The sequence below is a fragment of the Opisthorchis viverrini genome (genome assembly GCF_000715545.1).
Source record: "Opisthorchis viverrini unplaced genomic scaffold opera_v5_79, whole genome shotgun sequence".
Classification (NCBI taxonomy): Eukaryota; Metazoa; Platyhelminthes; class Trematoda; order Opisthorchiida; family Opisthorchiidae; genus Opisthorchis; species Opisthorchis viverrini.
In genome coordinates this window covers 1,413,782-1,435,525 of record NW_008751737.1, presented here as the reverse complement: position 1 = coordinate 1,435,525, position 21,744 = coordinate 1,413,782, and the positions used below count along the sequence as shown (strand labels likewise).

Below are 21,744 nucleotides of genomic sequence, written 5' to 3'. Positions count from 1 at the left end.
AGCACCGTTTGGCTTGATTGTACGTTTCCCGTTCGAATCTGTTGGTTAATTGGCTGCTTCTCAGATGACCTATTTGCCGAGGCTGGCAACCGGTTTGCGAAACTTCATTGCTATGCGCGAAGTCATCTTCAGTGCCCGGTCGGGTTCGTTATTCCTCCACTTTTGGTTGCGTTGATATGGTTTCTGAAGAGTAGGTAGCTGTGCCATGATTCATTGATTATTGATTAGATAGTATGCGATTTGATCAGTCCTTTCAAGATTCCGGATGCGTCGTGGTCTGCTTATCTTGCATCCAGTTGATTTGCTGAATATTTCCATTTCAGTAATTCCGTTTCTTTAGCTCGCCTTACCTTCCTGGTATGTTGCGTTTCAGCTTAATTAATGGGATCAGTTTTATCAGGACTTTCGCAAGCCTTAACGTGGGCGAAATAGACAAATTGAGGAAATAAACTATGATAGAGCTGTTTTATTTTATGGAACCGTATTGTAGCATCATTTAGGATGCAAATGTAGTAGGACAAGACCAAAAAACAAACTTGAATTCGAAGAAAAAACACTTACGTCTCCCGATGCAAGCGCTCTCGTAGGCAAAAACAGCTCCGGATAGATGGTATCCAAATACCACTGGAAAGACTTGCAATGGTTTCGTTCACGAATCGCCTTTCGAGAGCTAATATCACCATAATCACCCTTAAAGGAGAAACACAGAAGAGAAGGGATAGATTAGGGTATAGATAGGGTTTATGATAGGTCCATTATATACGCGCATGATACAGGTGAAAGTTCAAATACAATTTCCGTGAGAATTTCGGATGACATCCCAACTCATCCAGGGCCGAGAGGGGTTTAGCCCTTATAAGTTCGGATTGTTAGCAGGAATGCCTCAACACCATGGGTAATAAAGACCTGCTTAACAATATAAGAAAATTGTGCATTCTAAGTGATCCGGAAGTTTATGCTTCGAAGGAAAATGTCGGCTAGTTTGAATCCAAGTCCGGCTTTCCCATGGCTCCCATCCGTGGCGGAGATATCAGACAGCTCATTCCCCGTGATTCCTTAGGTTGGTAGTATTGTAGCCAACCGACAAGAGGATAGAAGGCAAATATGGAATGTGGTTCATTAAAAAGCCTCAGTAAGTTTATTGGGATCTGATTGTGAGGGTGCATTGAGCGGCAATCATCAATCCTGAGTGTGTGAGGATAACTCAAGGGGAAATTAGTGATGTAAGCCTTCTGACAAAGAAGACTCGTCAGCACTACTTCAGAATGCCAAGAAAAAAATCGTTCAGCTGTAGCACCCTTTCGGTGCCTAACTGCCATGCCACCCAAAAAAGCATGACGATTGGGATACTGCCAGGTTGCCCAAGCCTAGACAAGGGAAGTCGGGAGGCAGAGGTCGGGTTCGAATCACGGACCTTTCGGTCAGTAAATTCGCGCTCTAACCACTTGGACCATCTCGCTAAGATCAGGAACCTAAATTCTTTAAGGCCCAGAGGAAAGTTATCAAAAACAAAGACTTCCCAAAGGCAGAGTGATGCGTCTCGGAAGACAAGCAAACGAGTGCCATTAAACTGGAGGCTAAATGCCTCCCACGAAAATCAACGTGCGGTTTAATAGCCAATACTGCGTTTAAGACCGTCAACAATTTTGGCAGCTTAGTGTTAGATGCGAGTAGCAGCAGTCTTGGGAAGGTTCGCCAAGGGAAGAAAGCCCCATGTAGCTGGANTCAGTAAATTCGCGCTCTAACCACTTGGACCATCTCGCTAAGATCAGGAACCTAAATTCTTTAAGGTCCAGAGGAGAGTTATCAAAAGCGAAGACTTTCCAAAGGCAGGGTGATGCATCTCGGAAGACAAGCAAATGAGTGCCATTTAACTGGAGGCTAAATGCCTCGCACGAAAATCAAAGCGCGGTTTAATAACCAATACTGCGTTTAAGATCGTCAACAATTTTGGCAGCTTAATGTTACATGCGGGTAGCAGCAGTCTTGGGAAGGTTCGTCCAAGGGAAGAAAGCCCCATGTAGCTGGAAATATGAGAAATCAATGCGAACCGGTTATGGTGCAAGAGAAAAATTGACCGCTCACTAACTGTTTCTACTTAGTGAAAGCGAAATCAAGTATACTGGTAGGCATGCATCCTTCCAAAATGCCTGAGCTTCTTCCAAAGAGCAGACTAATTAGTCAAGTAACGTAACAAGTAAATGGCATGTTTCTTCCTATCGTATTTACAACGTCTGTCGTGTTGATTGAATTCTGCATAGGCGGTGGTGGTAGGTATTGGCAGACATGGGGGCCTTGGGTCATGAGATTCCCCTCTCCCCTTCCCATTCAACTTTGCCTTCGAAGAACCATAGTTCCACGATATACCGCGGCAAACAAAGCCCGACCGATTTCAATCATCAAAAGTGAGGGATTTTCTAAACAGCAGAGCAAAACTGAATAACCAAAGTTCATTGCTTTGAAAACCACTGCAACGGGTGTGTTGAGTGGGATGTGAAAATTTCAGCCCGAAAGCGAACGATGTAGTCATTAACTGATCACAGACTCGAATCACCCCAGAGATCGGTGAAATGTGCACTGTTATTGATTGTAAACAAAGATTAAGCAGCTGTACAGTGTTTCTTGGCTTTTCTACCTAAACGTATCTTATCAGCCGAATGGAATTTCTATTGGAACTCTGAAATTTCATCCAAAAGCCTCAGAACTTGTCATGTTTGATGTGAAGAATGTCGAAAACCAGCAACACAAATCACCCAGATGTCTTCCATAAAGACATAAAGGGAGGATCGTCCTTCGTCACTACTTAACAGGAGCAATTTTTCCTACTTTTGTTGTACAGTTGTGGTGTGAGTGAGCTTGTGATGGGTAGTTAAGCGTTGTGGATGCGCCAGGGAAAGTAGATAAAGTTAGACAGGGACTATCTGCGCGTCCAAGAGATTGCTTGACTTCGCCTACGCAGTAAAATTTGCCAGAAAATATGAGTACAAGGCAGCAGGCAGAAGTTATGCCCAACCTTTCGCCGTGCGCGCAATTGTGGCTTGTGACCATACAAAACGTTAACTAAAGGGGCACGCAACCGGTCTCAGTCACACATTGTTGGCATTTGTACCTCCCAAGCACTAGTGAATTTTTTTAGCTACAATGAACTGATGGTGACCTACAGCAGTTTGTGACACGAACAACATACCGACAGAAAATAGTTGGTTCATAGCCACAAACATTTCAACAGCAATTGGAATCAAATAGTATCACACACACACACATGCAGACTGTCATGTGCTGTGGTCGAGAATAGGATGATGCGATCACAAATGAATGGAACAACGATATCGGATGATTTAATGTTCTTCCGTGGTGCAACTCAAATGATCGTGTGAGCCAGAACAAAACAAAGCCGAGACACGGACGGAAAAAAGGAAGTAGTTACACGCACCAAATTGACCCGTTTTATCTCTCTACGCTTCAGAATCGATGGGGTTAACTGAAAGGTTGAGCAGACCAGCAAAGTCCAAGAAAAAATGCATTTCCGGGGTTCCAACAAGTGCAAGGATGGGAACGGAACATTGACCAAAAAACGCACCATGGATGGTACAGTAGACGAAAATCAGGCCAACCTCCCCCCCCTGAACCAAGCTCTTACGACACAAGTTCTCTGCAGACATTACGAACCGCAAAGATATACTCGAAGAATGACGAGAGGAACGGACGCAACTGATTGCGCCACCAGATGTTTTAGCATTAGTCTGCTCAAATGTTTGAGGACAATATTAGGGTCGAGTTACAAAATCCAGTGACCTAAAGCTGTAACAAACACACAGCAAATCAACTTGGGTGAGATAGCAATCTACCGGTTGTTCCGTTAAGAAGATTATCATATAGTCCAGGAAATCGATGCATATCACAATAAAATTAGGGCGCCGGCAAATACAGGGGTTTCAATATCGGTTTCACGGTCAATTACCATAAATCTTGCGGACACAATGCCACACACATTGATATGACTCACAGTTGACAGTGCTTAAGGTCCCTCAATCTGTTTCGACTTTTTTGTAGAGAAAAGCCTGATGGACGGCATTTATTGGAAAATTCGCCATGGTGCAGTAATTATCCGTCGACGTCAGTAAGTAATTAAAACAGTCTCGTGCTCCCTCCAAGATGCATGCGGATAACCTACTTCTGAGATGTCTAATTCACAAAAGTGAAGGATGGAAGTGTTTATCAGGCATCAGTGTGATTAACTCGCACTTAGTCATCGCCCGAGATGAAATTTACATTCATCTCATGAATTTATTCTTTTTTGAACCGATTACAGAAAGATGGACTGAATGGGGCAACTACGGGTGAAAACATAGGTCACGATGCGACGATGCGTGCGGCATCATGTATGGAGGACCACTGTTAACCAGGTAATACTGAGGAAATTCCGATAGCATGGATTTTTAGCGAGAACAACAAGAAACTGTGGGGCTATCGGTAAAATGAGTACTGGAAAATAAGTAGCTCAAACGACGAATAATTTCACAGGAGTAGTGGAACTTACATCTGACTAAGTGAGAGTTACTCACACTGCAGTTCAGGTGCTGATGGCCAATGGTCGTGGATTCAAAACTCTAAGTTACCCAAGCAGCCAGTCGACAAGTGGCCACGTGATATAGATCCCGTGATTAAAAAATGGACGGCGCCATACACTAAGCGCGGGTTATTTAAACAAATGATCAGCACCTCGTGGCCAACTGACTGTTTAAAATTCTGGTTAGCACGTCCGATAGCCTGTGGAGTTTCTTAAAAGATGTGGCACTGTTGGTGATTCCAAATAAGGACGGCGCCCCTGTACAGTGCTTCTCGGCCTGGCTTCACCTACAGGGCGGAATCTGTATGGGAAATTCTAAAATCCCCCCATAATACCAGCAATCTATTCTTCCGCCCTTCGGGTGTCACTACATAAGAGCTGCAGGGGTTGGGCAACAATCCGGTTCAACGCGTGTCCCGCGATGAAGAACCAACCAAGGTAAAGATGATTTTTTGCGGTACAAGAGGATACGTGGATCCAAAGGGGAAGCTAACTGTATGCGTATGAGAGAAAGAAAGACTCGTAGGTTTTCGATTATATCGTATTAGTTGGACAAATCCACGCCTCCGGTGGCGGTTCGGCAGTGAAGCATCAGTGTGGAAGCTGATGTGGCTGTCTTTCATGATGTTGATGATGATAATGATGATGGTTCGGTGATGGGACCGGAGCTCTTTAAGATCCACCCGAATGATATCGCAAACAGAATTCACTTGCAGTAGTTTTCGTACGGGGGTCTGTAATTAGCTCCGAAGAACTCGACGTTCTCGATATCGTGTAAGAATGGACGAGTGTAGGAGTTGTATATCAACTTTTTCAAGAATTCGCTCCTCCCTGCTGGTCCCTTCCTCCCCCCCCTCTCAAATCGGTGGGAACCAGTTAATGAAGGGCTCAGAAAAGGCCTTGGAATCACGATGCCTCCATATTTTAAATCTCTCTTCTCTTGCAGGAGATTCGCCTCCGGATCGTGACCACCACGTTTGTTTTTACACAGGTTTCTCCAAATATTAGGGACCCCAACATCATATGCCACCCATGACAGAATAAGACCGACCTTAACGAAAAGAAAATGTCAGCCTCTTGCCATGGCGTGGATCCCAAACCTGCGTTGGTTTACGAGCTACGAAAAGTGATATCGTGAGTTGGACATGAACATGGCGCCCATCACGAGGAAATTATCCAACACTTGGTGATTTAAGCAGGAAGAACTTGACCTGAATCGAAGTGGACCGATTCGTGGGTACAAGTGGAAACTGTTTAATCTTCGGAAATGTATGCATATTTCTTTGCAACCAATGCAATTAATGCTGAGAAGATGTCTCCCCGAGACTCTTCCTGTTTCCACCATGCCGTGTTCCCGAAGAATCGCGAGTGAAGAGCTATAAATGCTATGAATGCAGAGATATTTCGGATTACTGCTCGGTACTACAGCCTACTTAGAGTTGATGATCTGGGTGTAAAGGAGATATTTACAGCCACCTATCTAAAAAAGCCTCTCGTCTTTTGTATTCCATATGGATACACTTAACGCAGACGTTAAGGCTTTCCCCCAAAAACTTCTCAACCCTTCTACCCATTCCGATGTTTCCGAAACAAACAGCAAAATTTAGTCCACCTCTTTCGTTTATACACGCACTCGATTAGTCACAGACATTTCTACAAATAGCGACTTCACTTCCCGGCAAGATCATCGCCGGATGGTGGCATGCGAACGACCTTTACAGGGGGAAGGTGTGTAACGGTGATACTACTGATTAGGGAGGCATGCGAGTAGTATGTTTTCCCGTAATCCGCTTTGCGTCTCTTGAAAAGTGAGATCTATTACGGAATTTGTGGAGTCGCTTTGTAGCATTTGCTTGGATTTGAGCAACAGTCAACGAATATTCAGGAAGGTTCAGGAAGACGCGTCCAAAGGGAAGATCGATATTAAGTTTTTGTAAACAAGATGCGTATGAGAGTTTTGCTTCCCTGTTTAATAGTCTGTAACTGTTCAGTTGGTATTTTCTAATAAATAACTCTGCAGCAAAGGCCTTCTTCCTTTCAGTTGGTAGTAAATCTGCAACGCAGCCCTTGAGTCATGGGTCATGTTTTCCGACAAACCGTTTGGCCAAACGATATTAATGTCGTCTAATCATTCCACTTTGCTTTCACCAGACAGATATTGGTGAGAGGATCTTTTTGCCGGAACCATGGGCGTAGACGTCTGTTATTTCACAAAAGGACTGACACCGTTCCGGTAAGTACAAAAGGACGTGTACATCAATAAGCCACCACGATCATATACGTCAGAGAATCGCTTTTAATCCCAGTTCTCGACACCTCATGCGATCTCATCGTACACCAAACTGAAAAGTGCCTACAAAAGTGTAGTTGGCCGTTTCTCTTCGATCAATCCGGTCAACGGCCCACTAACCCATAAAAGTGAAAGAGCGAAAGGCGTCCATTGCGTACCAGTACTGATAGAATAAGGGTGTGAATACTGTTCACCTGAATGGTCTTACATGTACAGTCAACCATCATCGTCATTATCATCAGCTGTAAGAACCGTGCACTTGTCCTACAGTGGTTATAGCTGCCACAGTTTCGTTCAGCGATGATTTGGGGAGGTGGGGTAGGTAGCTGTGCATTGGAGGCGGGGCGGGAGCTATTGGTCAATGATGTCAAGCAGGGTTACAGATCAGGACATTATATTTCGGAGGCTGTTTTGCATACTTGAGGTGCTAGCTATGGGTCTAAAACGCGGCTATATGTATCTTGATGATAGAAGAATAGACAGGAAAACTTCAGTTCAAGGCTGTACACCTGAAAAGCAGATCCAGTTGGATGTTTTCACGAGGTGTGTCGACACTTGACACCAATAAAGATCATCTAGCGAGGTGAATAAATAGTTACTGATCGTGAGGCGCTATGTGATTGTACGGCAGTGAAGCACCAGCGAAAATAATAATATCGCTGTCTCCGATGATGATGGTTGTGGTGGTGAGGAGAAGGTACTACAAGGCTTTCAAGAAGATGAAGTACAATAAAACACTTGTTATAAGCAAGTTAGATAAGTCTATTGATTGTTGGGCAAACCGAAACGACACTAAGCAAGCTAGAAGACGATACCATTAAGTTCCAACTGCTACACCGCCACAGAAAACAGTTCGTACCGGTCATGAGCGATTGGAGCGACAGAACGCAAACCCCACTCCGTGTCACGACAGGTTCTGAGTGCATACCCATCCTTTAAACCCAATAGTATCAAGCTGTCGCGTGGATTTCTGCAGTCTCCTCAAAACAAGGTCAGTTTTACTTTCTGCTTCGATTCCCCCATCTGTATGCCCGTGTGGAACTACTAACTATACATGGGGGACGATTTAGAGGGACGATATGCGTTATACTTAGATGAAGTGTTTATGATATGCACAAGAATTTACAATTTCCCTTCAACTGCATTCTATACCGCCAAACAAGTGACATTTCATTGGAAGTGTCTCTCATTTCATATTTAGCACCTTCAAACGAACAGCTTAGATAACGATGCCCTCTTGGCGTATGACTCGACAAGAAAATACAATTGTCATGTTGCAGCTGTTAAGCTAAGCCGAGGTCCAGTTTTTTCCTGATAAAGTTACTGATTAAAAAAAACCAAAAATATCAGTAGTAGTTACTGCGTAGCACATAGGCTGACAGGCGTGCACGAAAATAGGCTTTTACGTCAGCGTCCAGTGACAGGCGGGATCGGAATTCCGGTACGAAAAACGGAATACAACAAAAGCAGGCGAAAAGGTGACGCGTGCACACACACACACACACGTGGAATTCTTACCAAATCAAAGTTGAGCGAATCATAGTATAGAAACTTGTAATCGTCCAACCATGTCTCGGCAAGTCGGAGTAAGTTGAATTTGATGGGAGACGGGCGTTTGGATTCCCAAGAGTACGGGGATCTCGAGCGAAAGATGTGTCCCACATGGCTACACACCACCGTCTCGAGCTGTCCACCACACATCCAAGTCTGCGAGATTAAGGTAGAAACGAATACGGGCTTCAGCAAAAAGCGCGCAACGAAACAAGATTTCGAAATCCCCCGTCTATCACGTCCTGCGATTTTCGGTTACAAAATGGTTAGGATTTATGAGATCACGATCCTTCAAATGGTCATATCTCGGTTCTGGCTGTTATGTTACAAGAACTAACTACATAATTCTGATTATGTATTTTTCCAGTACAAGTAGACCGAAAAAGAGCGTGTGTGACGATGATTTGGAAACACACTGTGTACACAAATTCCACGGCAGAAAGATGGCAAATGTGATGCGGCACAAATATTATATCGATAAAATTAGTATATGCGTGAACTAAACTGTGCCGAAAATAACATTTCTGTCATGACGCCCCCAGACATGGAAAAAGTACGTCTGCAAGGAGTGACGCATCTTCAAGGTCACCATCGGTACGACACATTCGAAAAACATGTGCGTTGACGGAGCGCACCAAACACGGCTTAGCAACATACGACCAGCGGAGTGGGCCTGAAATTGCCCACGACCGGAACATCGCCATTGGCTGTACAGGACGAACAAGTGAACGACCATATTTGGCCATTTAGTCATCGTACATATTTGCGCAGAAGCTCTGTATGTTTTGTCCTGATAATACAGTCGTGTCCACGGTTCTCTGTCTTCTCCTTATCGCGTAATCTGGCAGGCTCAGTGCAGGCGTAACCAATAGACGGCCGCCCACGATACAACAATTTCATGACTCATTAATTCACTCCAACAAAATAAATCACATCTGCTTTTTTGCTACTTGAGAAGAGCCGCCGGAGATTCTCCTCCATTATTCCATCACACTGATTCCAAACCTTTAATTGATTCCGCCTGGCGACCAGGTTGTAAAGCATCGATCGTTTTTCTAACCAGATTTGTCGCTATTTTGGACGGCAAACTTTACAAATGAGGTTCGCATTGGTACACTGAGTGGAGAGAATGCACGGGTGAGTGTTCTGTTACCATCCTTCAACCACTCGGAACTTCAAGGACTACATCTGGATGATTTTCAGGAACTCTGTCGTTTGAATAAAGAAAATGAAATAATTGTCTAAAAGTGGACAATATTCTTTTATTATTAGTACGCACATAAAAGAGCACTTGGGTGCTGTTGGGGTGGTTTGAATATGTCGCTGGTCTTACAGCTTACTCACATGCAGAATAACTTAAGTAGGTATATAAAACATTCGTCGTTGTTTTCAGCTGTAACAACCTTTCGGCGCCTAGCAGCCATGCCAGCAGAAGGAAGCACGGGGGCTGAGATACTGCCAAGTTGCCCAAGCCTAGACAGGAGAAGTCGACGGGCAGAGGTCGGGTTCGAACCACGGACCTTGAGGTCCGTAAGTTCGCGGTCCAACCACTGAGCCATCTCGCCATCCAGTCACCGTTTAGCATCAAGCTGTTTGTACAGTTTTGCTTTCGTTACCTTTGTACAAGGTATTTTGGTACAGTTCTATGTTCACACGTTCGCTCTGTCTGTAACACTTTTCGAATACTTGCATGACGTGGGGAAGGAATCGAAGCTGAATGGTCCGATTTTGGGAGAATTTCGAAACATAAACCTATATGTGGCTTGGACTGTTTTTGATTTCGAAGCGTAATGACGAATCACTAGATGGAAGGTTCACCTCTGATTTTACCACCAGAAACTGTGAAGTATACAGGTCACTTCGCTTGTACGATTTGTGGTGGCTACCTGGCTCAGAATGGTTGCTAGTCCAAGCGATTCCACAAAATTCACCAATACGGCCTTACGACCACAGTGTACTTCACTCAAAACGATGGATCCAATCGACGAGAGATGGAACAGTTAAATAGATTGGTGACTTTGTTGTTAAGGATGCGCAAATGTTACACAGAATTAGCGGCTATCAGCAAACGCACTCCTGCTAACTCAGTTTTTCCAACGTGCATAGGGATGCAGCGTCAAAGGTTCGAAAAGGAAACTCTTGATAGGTATCATAAGTTTGCGGAAAACCAAGCGCACTTGAGTAGTGAAAATAACAATCGCGGATGAAGAACTGTTAGTGGTTCGACAACTGTTTTCATAAGGCCACATGTGGCAGGATCGTATGAACCGTGGGATCGTATGAACTGTTACCTTTAGATATCGCACAAACGAGATACTGCCAGATTGCCAAAGCCTAGCCAGGAGCAATCGAAACGCGGAAGTCGGGTTCGAATCACAGACCTTCACTCAGCAAGTTCGCGCCTCAGTTCCCTCGATAGGTAACATTTTATCAAGTGGGTAAGGTTCACTAGGCTCGGAACCACTTCTACCTAAACCACCATTCTCGGTAAATTTGCATTTCTACCGTCTCACAAGGTCGAATTTGTATGATGTGGCCCGCCCTTTATGAAGAGAGTGTGGTGTGGCACAGGTACTTTGTGTCGTGCAACATTTGCGAGTCGGAATGAAATTTATCACTGGCCGCAGTCATTAAACAATAGGATGCTGGCGTCAACCCGACTGCACCAGAATTGCGGCTTCGGCGTAGACATTCACTCAGCAAGTTCGCGCCTCAGTTCCCTCGATAGGTAACATTTTATCAAGTGGGTAAGGTTCACTAGGCTCGGAACCACTTCTGCCTAAACCACCATTCTCGGTAAATTTGCATTTCTACCGTCTCACAAGGTCGAATTTGTATGATGTGGCCCGCCCTTTATGAAGAGAGTGTGGTGTGGCACAGGTACTTTGTGTCGTGCAACATTTGCGAGTCGGAATGAAATTTATCACTGGCCGCAGTCACTAAACAATAGGATGCTGGCGTCAACCCGACTGCACCAGAATTGCGGCTTCGGCGTTTAAGGGGTTCCGAATGAGACTGCCCGGTACGAGGAACGACTGCAAACCGTGCAAAGCAAAATAAAGTGAGCGGAATTTTTCAGCAAAGGGTTTAGGGGGATGAGAGTGTGACATGAGTCATGGAGTTGGATTTTTGGGAAACCATTCCACCTTCAACCTCAAAACTATAAGTCAATCCCGGTATGACATCCTGTGACATCTTTTCGGTGCATAGCCGTGGTGCAATTCGAAGAAAGCGTGAGAACTGGATACTGCTAAGGTGCCCAAACCCAGAGGGATGCAATCGGAAAGCCAGAGTTATATCCGAACCAAGGACCTCACTGTCAGTACACTCGCACCTTATCAGCTAACCCTAGTCGAGAAAGTGGTATGATAAAAGCGGAAAATAAATTCAAATGCATTTGGTAACAAAAGGCGTCAGTGAGCAGCTAACTAAATGCGAAGCCCCGAACCTAAATGATGCTCTGTGGTTGGATAGACAGTCCACCATCCATTGGTTTAGGCGGCTCGCCTGAGCAAGTGACTATAGCACAGATTAAGACCCCATCAACTTCATTCTTTTCGTTATTGACAAGAAAACGTACACATAAGCGATATTCGGTTGTTTGACACCGGGTGGCTGGACTCTAACCACTACGTATATTCCTGAGGAACTGCGTGGAAGATTTTGCGTTGTTCGTCACATGAACATTGTTTCTAAAACTGATGGAGTTGTTGCAAACATAACCTAATCAACAGGATCATAATGCTGAACACCAGCCAGTGGGAGTAAAAAGCGATGCCACCCAGTTGAGACACATTTTAAAAAATCTGAGCGTTGTTTGGTAGACTTGGAAAAAAACCACATTTCAGTGGTAAAAAAAACTATGTTTGGAGAAACGGGTGACATTTCAGTTTTTAATCCACGATATGTTGTGTTGCCGTCTTCATGTAAATTGCACATACCACACAGAGAGCTAGTGAGAAACGCACTAACATGGATATCGATATATGTTGAGGTCAACAGAGGGATTCACCTTGGTCCAGATGAATTGCAACGGAATTGACCGACAAACAAACAAGTCAACGATAGAGGCTTATCTGAATTTGCGAGCCGAAGCGTCTCACACAGTGTCCTCAAATAGTTGTATGTCAGTAGACAGCGGTAGTGACGCCGTGGAAGAGATTAGAACTTAAGCAAGGTCAACCGTACGCGGCACAGCTGTTTCTATGACTGTACTGTGATATGAAATTCGACGTTTGACAACCCCAGGAAACGTACCAAACCTACATTCTGGCAAAATAATGGGTGACCAGGGTGTTCCCAAGTGGCCACGTGAATTCTCACGATAAGAAATTCGGATGGTGGAAGTCAGTTAGAATTAACACATCAGACTCCACTATTACGGCTAATTACTTCAATTTTCCGGATGTGAGAGAGCCCTGGGGGAAGGTAGACCACTAGCCGAAAAAGACGCAGTACCAAACGAACGTTTACATGGAGCACGTTAAACAGTCCTGTCACTGCCCTCAGCTTAGGCTGAACTTGCGTTACCACAAATCTTGACGCAATCTGTGAAGGTACACAAGTAATACTTCAAGGCTGAGCCATAACACAATGGACCACATCAAAAAGTATCACAGAGTATCCTAGCAAAAAGGAATTCAAAGCTGCAGCATTGGAATGTATTACAAGAGGAGTATCTGGCACCACGGAATTTCTTCTGTCACAACAATCATGTGCCTGGCTGGAGACACTGACAGACATGACGACTAAGAGATGTCAGTGGGGTTCATGCTATCAGTCATTAACCAGCATGTGTGACTGCATGCGGAGGTATTGGCACCTCGACAGGGCCAGATCTCCTCCCGGTCCCATTTTTCTTTCCCTTATGAGACTCGATTCAAACGAGTTGACATGGCTGTAAGACAGTGGAGCGCCAATGTTGTTCTCTGGTGTTGCTGACAACGGCGATAGGGATAATCCTGAAGGCGAAGAAAGTACACCCCATGGTTCCTCGAATTTCTCTCAAATTTCACTCCTTGATCACAACAGAAGCACTGTATGCCACCAGTTCCTAATCTACTACACTTCACGAGCAAAATCCCGTGAAAAATCGTTCGGCTGTAGCGCCATGCCACCCGAAAGAAGCGCGAAGGCTGAGATACTGCCAGTTTGCCCAATCCTAGACAGGGGAAGTCGAGATACAGAGGTCGCGTTTGAACCACGGACCTTCCGATTAGTAAATTCGCACTCCAACCACTTTGGTCATCTTGCCATTCCATAGGTCAAAAAGGTCGTTTTCTCCTTTAAGTTGTATAGACTAAAATAAAGTATTCGAAGAGGCACAAGAACTACTCAAACGCGGTACGACTCTTGTCAACCCTCGCTGAAAAACCCATTCCATGAAAAACCATCGGACTTTACAAGCTAATCCCCTTTCAGAAACGACAAAGATTGATTGGCGGAGGATAGATATAGTACTGTAAATGTGATCCAGAGGCCGAATAAATCTCAATAAGAATATGGTGATTTCGAAAGGACGCCAGCTATTGGCGAGACTTTGACGGCCAAGAGGAAATAAAAGGAAGTGTCCCAAAGAAGAAAGGCCAATGCCATTCACTCCCTTCGGAGATTACCCGGAGTTTCCAAAGTTAGTTCGTATTCGGTTCACAAAAAACTTGACTGGCTCGTTAACATCGGTACAAGTTTCCTAGTTCACGATGACTGAAACTACCGAATAAACCAAAAGGGCCACGAAAAACTGCAATTCACCAGAGGTGAACTCTAGAATCTGCATACGGCTTACAGTTGACAATGACGCTCAAACCAGTTTCTGATAATATGGCCTGTTCGTTGAAGCCATAGCATTTGATTCCACTGATTAGGGGGTGATAAGAGCAGGAGTGCAAAACTACCGCTACTGTTCGTACTCTAAGAGCCTCGATATGACTAACATGCCCTGTGGAAACACCAAACGAGATGAATAAATAGAAGAACGACCGCGAAAACATGCAAAACAGGTCCGCCGGGTCGGAAGACAAATTGTAAAATTACGAGAGACCGAGAGAAGACATGCACACAGCTGGTGAGCGAACAACTGGATACCCTGTGTCCCCATCACATTCTACCTAAGATGAACCAAACGATAAACCTGTCGGGGTGAACGCCATCACATGGCTTAGAGCCACACCTGAATACGGGTTTGGAAGGTTGATTGTTCGTCTCCCGAGTATCACCTGATCGTTGCATCGTACTCAGGATTACAATGCACAGAGGGACGACGCAACGGGTGCAACGTTTTTAGGCGTTCGTGCTGGTGAAAGTGTCGGATCCCTGTACTTGTCTATTCAACATGCATTCGCAACGGTAAGTGCACGCCGGGTATATTTGTCTAGGTTTGTGGGACTCCACTGATAAGCCACAAATAAACACACCAAAACACTCAACCACCAACTCACCGTCACGCACTACTAAGCTCCACAATAACGCACTGATGATGTCACCTCGATTGGTGATGAAACGTTTGCAATCAAATTGCCCAGCTCAGTGAACAAGCCAACGACCACCATCTACGCTACCTGAGCTAACGACATTTTCCTCTATAGAACACCAAAACACTAAAGTAAGGAAGGGAGAGTATTAGGTGATTCAGGCAGCAGATGAATCAGACCGCCAATCAATATTCCAAAGGCTGGGCCTTCTAAACTGTATCCCCCAATCCCTCAAGTTCCCCCCTTGATGATCTCAGCCGAATACCATTCACACAAGCTAACAAGTCGGTCAATACGTTAAATGGGTGTCGCTGAAAGCACTGCTTAGAAACTACTTTCTCAAAGTCGGATGGCTGGTCTTGAGCAAACTGCACTTGTTTTAACGAATGATTCAACCCAGATGGGTGCACAGGGCTACCGAACAGAAGTCAGAACACAGGAACAGGCAATGCAGACATTGATCCGGCATCTGTCAGCTTACGGGTAATCGTTATTTTCCTGATACTAGTCAGTAACTCATGATCGATCCTACTTTGCAGATGGCACAAACAGTACTCGTTGCTGATGACCTGGTTGAAAGTTGCACATGAGTGTGGAGAAGACTCTCGACAATGCACTAACATTCCTCAGCTATAGACGTGTTGGAGTATTGAATAGCTGGCGCTTCCGCTCCCGATGATGGTTTATCACACACTTACAACTGCCAGTTGAAATAGCCGGCGGAAGCAAGTGAAATTTCACCAATGTGTAAAACTGTCTGATACGGTTGTTGACCTGTTCGGGTGATCGTTCGATTGGTGGTGGACAGCGTGTTTCATCTGACTATTCATTGATCGGAAGACGGATGACTACCAAGACATAGGATAGAAAGTGGCTGAAGATATAGTCATACTGTTCATCAGTCAGCCCTTTAAGGACCGAACATTTTGAGCGATATCACATGATTATGTGAACAAGACAAAAGATGACTGGAAGAAATTTCACACTACATGAAAATCGACCGGCTGCGCAAACTCATTATTGGCAGACACATGGTGCCGGGGAAATCACAAACAAAGGAAGAAAGCGCCTACAAGACAGACACCCTATCTGATGTTTTTAAAAAAACGAGGCCGTTGTTGGACCAGTGATCGACCATCTACGGGTGCCTAATCACGATACAATCACCCACGTCGATCTCATCTAGTTGATGAACGACTCGTCGAATGGACCGCCAAGCATTCGTTCAGTGATATGGATACAATTAAATTCGCTTTTGGATGAATCCACTATATTGCGAGAATCGCTAAGAATAGTGGATGGAGAACGAGTAAACGGAGCATGTTGCTAACCAGACAAGCAGTGATTATCAGATGAAAGATCCACACAATCACAAAGGTACAAAAAAGATCAACAGTGTCGAAAAAACGCCGGTACATGGGCTATGATTTACAGTTTAGGCAGCGCAACACACAACATTTCGTCAGTGTGTGTGTGTGAAAAACGGACCCCACAAAACGAACACAAGATATACAGGTTCTCTATGGGGTGAGAAGTTACAAACACATTGGATGTTTGGAGACCGGTAAGACGAATAAACAGACAGAAGGAATCCCCTGTCAGAAGCCGTGCTTTCCAAGACAAATTGATGAAAGTTGAAAAAGACCATCGAAAATGGGCGGTTGGAGCATAGAATGGGATGTTGTAAAGGAGGATGATCCGATCGAGAGCTACCGACTGAACAGTCGGTAGACAGTTAAGTATGCATGGCACAGATTCGTTTCCGGAGCTGTGGAAGGAACTGCTGGACTAGGAGGGCCGGTCAAATTATCAAAACATAGGGGTAACGGGAATGAGAACCCGAATTTGCAGGACAAACCAAAGCTTATAAAGGAAACTACTCACAAGGTTACTGAAAACTCTTCGATAGCTCACGACCGGTTTCGCCCTTCTTTGGACTCACCGGGTAGGCGCAGTCCCCGAGTTTCCGTCAACTTTATGTTCCACTTGAACCAAATCGATTTGAGTGTATTTCTCGAAACCTAAGCTCACTTAAGGTTGCAAAGTCAGCAGATGCGCCGTTGAAAATCTATCGTGAAACGGTGGAGACGCGAATTTTAGCGCAGTTGAGAAAAATAAAGAAATTGCAGCCGAACTGAGACACGAAGAATCTCTCATCGGTTCATACAGAAGACTGTGTCAAAGTGACAATCCGACGGAAACATATACGATGAAAGCTTTCGGCTTTACGTCTCACGATGTTCATGGATCACGCCACCATACCTTCAACGTATATGAATTACGTTTGGATGGACGCTCCCCAATTTCTGATTCAGGGCAGTGATTAGATCGCCACCATACTTCAACGTATATGAATTACGTTTGGATGGACGCTCCCCAATTTCTGATTCAGGGCAGTGATTAGATCAGTTCTGGACTAAACGATGCTCGCGCACTTGTCAACTCTCAGTCGGACAGAGATCAAGACTGTGAGAGGGTCAATCTAACACAATTAAGGGACGGAGAGAAGGCCGTCCAACGTTGATGTGGTAAGCACAGAACGCTTCGCTCTTTTGTTTCAATAACCCACCCACCGTGTGAAAACCGGTAGTTATTTTAGGCCTGAGCTAAGTACCATAGTTTCATTTAAACACAGCAATGCTAATGCGCTCAGTTCAGGAGCTAAGATGACACTCACAAACAGTACTACTGGATTAAAATTGAGTTGCTCTCGGTGGCGCCTTCAGTAATTCTATTTTTGGTCTACCGATTTGGAATTTCTCCTAGTCAGTAGTGACCATGCAGTGTCGCCATTGTCGTACAAGAGGCGCTAAGTAGAAGGCTGTCTGCACTTCTTTGTTTAACCACGATCCAGAATTCTCGGTCCTTGTGCGTTTTTCCGATGCATACCTCAAGCCTACATTGACAGTTAACACGGTTCTTGCATCAAAAAGCTATCACCTTCAAAGTTATTCCCACTTCCTGCCATACTGGACAAACAGATCACTATGATATCAATCAACGAATTGGGTCATCGCCCCAAACGGCTGGTTCATCTTTTTAATGTACTACTCATAAGGTTGCTGAAAATCCGTCGATAGCCCACGATTGGTTTCGCCTTTTTAGGAGCTCGTCAGGTATGCGCAGTCCCCGGGTTTCCGTCAACCTTATGCTCTACTTGAAACCAAATTGCACGAAACTAGCGAATATTCACTCATTTGCAAACTAATTTGGTTTTTTCGAAAGACTCACCTGGAACCCAGCTGAATCTCTCGTTTATGATGTTCTCAGGTTCATTCTTTTATTCTCGTAATCCTCGATAAACGAAGCTGGAACGAGACTGGGACCACTGCAATTGGGTACAGTGGGATGTGAGTTGTAAAACTGACCGACTGATTGACGGACTGAAGAATTTTGCGTACTTGGCGGATGGCTCACACTGTCAATCGTTTCCACATATAGACAAGAGGGTATGACATCTGAATAACTCGGACTGGTTTCTGTTCCGTCACACGAAGCAGTTAGACAGGCCAAATGCTGGCACAAACGTGTGGAAGTTTATGACCATGGCTATGTTGAGACAAAAAAAAACAGAAATTTTGTCACGCTCTAACTGAAGGCATAGTGAGGTGGTCTACGAGTGTCCCGAGCAAAACAAGCCGGATGTGAGTTCCACAATTTCGTCACATTTGTTCATCACTCTGTCTTAGTTGCGATTGTAGTGTGACCGATGACGCCAATGCACAAATCCGCAAGGCTTGGATCGCCTTTGCTAATTTGAAACAGCGCTGTATCTCAGAACCTCAGGGGACATATGTATCGAGCTAGAGTACGGGCTGGTTTTGTTTTATTGCTGCGAGACTTGGCCTGTTTTAGTAGTGGAACTGAGATGCCTTCAGCTGTTCGACAATCGTTGTATCAGGACCACAGCTCATGTGGGTTGGTTTGGGCTAATCCGTAACAAGGCAATAAGAAGGCGAGTTTTCGATTTTGTAACGAGGACCTCCAGTAAAGAATGTATCCACCACCAGAAACTGCGTTGGTTCGGCCATATAGTGCGTATGCCGAACCATCGTTTGTGGAAGAGAATGCAGTTTTCTGTGTCCAACTCAGAGTGTTAGAAGTAGAGGGTGCCAACGTTTATCCTTACAGATGGGTATGAAAGAGATTAAAAAGTTTCAATGCTGCCGGTGATACGCGCCTTGCGGGATGAGGAACGCGTGACCAACACTCCGCCTGGTTGGGAACGCTGCGTGATATGGTTGCTAATAGATGTCAGCGGCATTGTTGTCAGTTTCTATTCAGATCACCTAAATGAATGTCTGGAGGTGTAGGCACCTCGGGATGAAAGTGGTAGGTTAGCATTAAGTTTCTTCCCCGTCCACTCTTACTCTGTTCTTCACAATGAGGCTTTCAAATAAATCACCGTTCAAAGCAACGAAGTATGAGTGTTGGACACTGGTACTATATTACCGATGATGATAAAGATGATTTCGCTATTTCTTAGAGCAGCGATCGAGAGAATACTCTCGTAATCTCCAAAGTTCATTTCGCTTAATCAAGGGCCATCCAATAGCATCTAACAGGAGAAGAATTTGAGGAAAATTAAACGTGGTTCGATAATTTTGTCACGAAGTTGTTAACCGAAATGTCGCTAATGACGCAACAACACAGAAATCGAACCCATGACAATCTCACTCGAACAATCTCGCCCAATTTCACAGACGCAGGAGATATTATTATAAGTAAAACTCAATCTGGAAGATTACAACATTATTAAAGACGTTTTGTGAGTCAATTGCCGATATTTCTCGGTTTCCAATCTGTACAACCAAAACCAAAAGCGACACGTGACTAGGCGATCTCCATCAAGTTGACGTAGTGTAAACGCGAGCTACTGCTATCCATCAGTCTACATTAAGCGGTAGGAAACTGGCTTTATGATTCACATACATCGTATACTAAAATAAGAAAAGTATACGGGTTGTGAAACATATGTCAATAACAGGCTGCAGAATAAATCACACAGATCGATCGATAACGTAGCTAGTAGAGTGCAAACGGAGACGTCTGTTTGGGATACGACGCTCCAAAGTTAGCAGGGGCATTACACCCAGCCACCCTGCAGTGACTGGAATGGAGTTAAACACTCTCAGAATGACATCACGGCACAACCGAAACTGCTGAGCAGTGAGACCCAAAAACCAAACAACAAGGAATGCCACAACACATGTTTCTGATAAAATATTCTTAGGATGACGTCAAGCTTGAACTTATTATGAGATTGATGAGGAAACAGGGAGAAAGATGGATCCCAGGAAAATCCGTCTAATGCTGTATTGAAGCCCGACTCTCACTAACTAATCCGCATAGTCCTTAGGGTTTCTGCTAAATTTCAAGGAAACATGGTTGTTAGCCGACAACAGGTTATGTAAAGCCCTGCACCAGTACCAATCAAAAACTGGGTAATAGGCAGTGGTCTTTAATCAAACCTGTTGAGGCAAAACCTTCCTGCATATGCTCCACAAACACCGAATTCCCTCTAACTCTTGGAAATTTCGATTCTAACTTATACCCTAACATCTCAGCCCCCGTATCCTACCGAATGAGAGATGATGTGGAGATAGGCACTGAGATACCGGAATAGCATCTCTATTACGACTGAATACGACGTGAAATGGAAGTTGGACTCAGGGTAAAATTCATGGTCTAACAAGCCTCCATCCATTCCTAGACGCGAGACCTGGCCCATATATACAAAAACAACAGATATTTGTTCATATGGATCATACCTAAACAAGATGGATTTATCGAGTCTTCGATAAATCAGTCCGGCAACACTGTCACGGCATGTCAAAACTGGCTGTACACACAACAAAGTCACTTGCACTGGTCCTAATGCGTGCTCCGCACGTCGCTTAATAATTCTATGGAGAAAGTTCAAAACGCAGAATAGTGTCGCGTTTTGCCCTGTCACTTCGGTGGATAACTGAAGAAGTTGTCTGCCTTCGAGTCAGACATCGATCACTCTAAACTCCATTCTCTCTTGTCGGACAAAGGCGGCTACAGCACTCCGTATTCCTGAAACCGGCAGAAAACACCAATAAAACAGGCGAGTAGATTACTTGATTTGTGTGGGTGAGAGATAAGTGGCAGTACACCTACACTAATGGCCAGTCACATGTAGGCAGATGACAGTGCAATATGATCGTGGGCTCAAACCTCCCCCAACAGTAATAAGATTCACATTATTGTTAACTTAACATGAAATGTACAGTGCTGCGTGGTATTTTAGCACAGGTTGAAATTATCTTAGTAGATAAAACCCACGGCTGACTTAAGGGAATGAACGCAGAGCATAATGTCCTATTGGGTATAGGTGCGTGTTCAGTAACTGCATATCCAGGAGCGTGAGCTTCCACTTTCTGGAGCAGAGCTCATAGCAAACACACCTGAACGATCTCCTCCTCTTCGAAAACGAGAACCACGTCATCTGCGTTTTCCAGATCGACAAGGTTTTTCTCTCGGGCTATTGGAACACCGGTGTTTTCGAGACCTTCCACCGTTCGACTCACTATCTCATCGATCACGAAAGCAAATAGAAATCGAGAGAACGGGCACCACGGACGGACCCTGCGTTGTGTTCGGAAACTATCAGAGAGCCCTTCGCATACACTCACAAGGCCAGAGGTCTAAGAATACAAAGAAGTTACCATCTTCACAAAATTCCGGGAAAGGAAGCAGATCGGCCAACCGAGTCAGATGCGCCTTGCAAACCCAGGAATACTAAAATTGTGGATCGTTTGCACGCATGACGTTTTCCTGACACATGATGGAGTGTTAATATTTGGTCAACGCAATCCCAACCTCGCCGGTATCCTTTT

The 21,744-nt window shown here is 44.6% G+C and overlaps 1 protein-coding gene across 1 annotated transcript in view; it reads right to left on the bottom strand.

Annotated features, from left to right (window-relative positions):
* The window catches only part of T265_04748 (hypothetical protein), a gene marked incomplete at both ends in the record, with an annotated part of 61,561 nt that overhangs the window by 4,465 nt on the left and 35,352 nt on the right, over window positions 1-21,744 (bottom strand). The window contains 2 exons of the mRNA XM_009169561.1: window positions 562-690; window positions 21,313-21,552. Coding sequence (XP_009167825.1) covers window positions 562-690; window positions 21,313-21,552 — 369 coding nt within the window. The remainder of the gene's footprint in view (window positions 1-561; window positions 691-21,312; window positions 21,553-21,744) is intronic.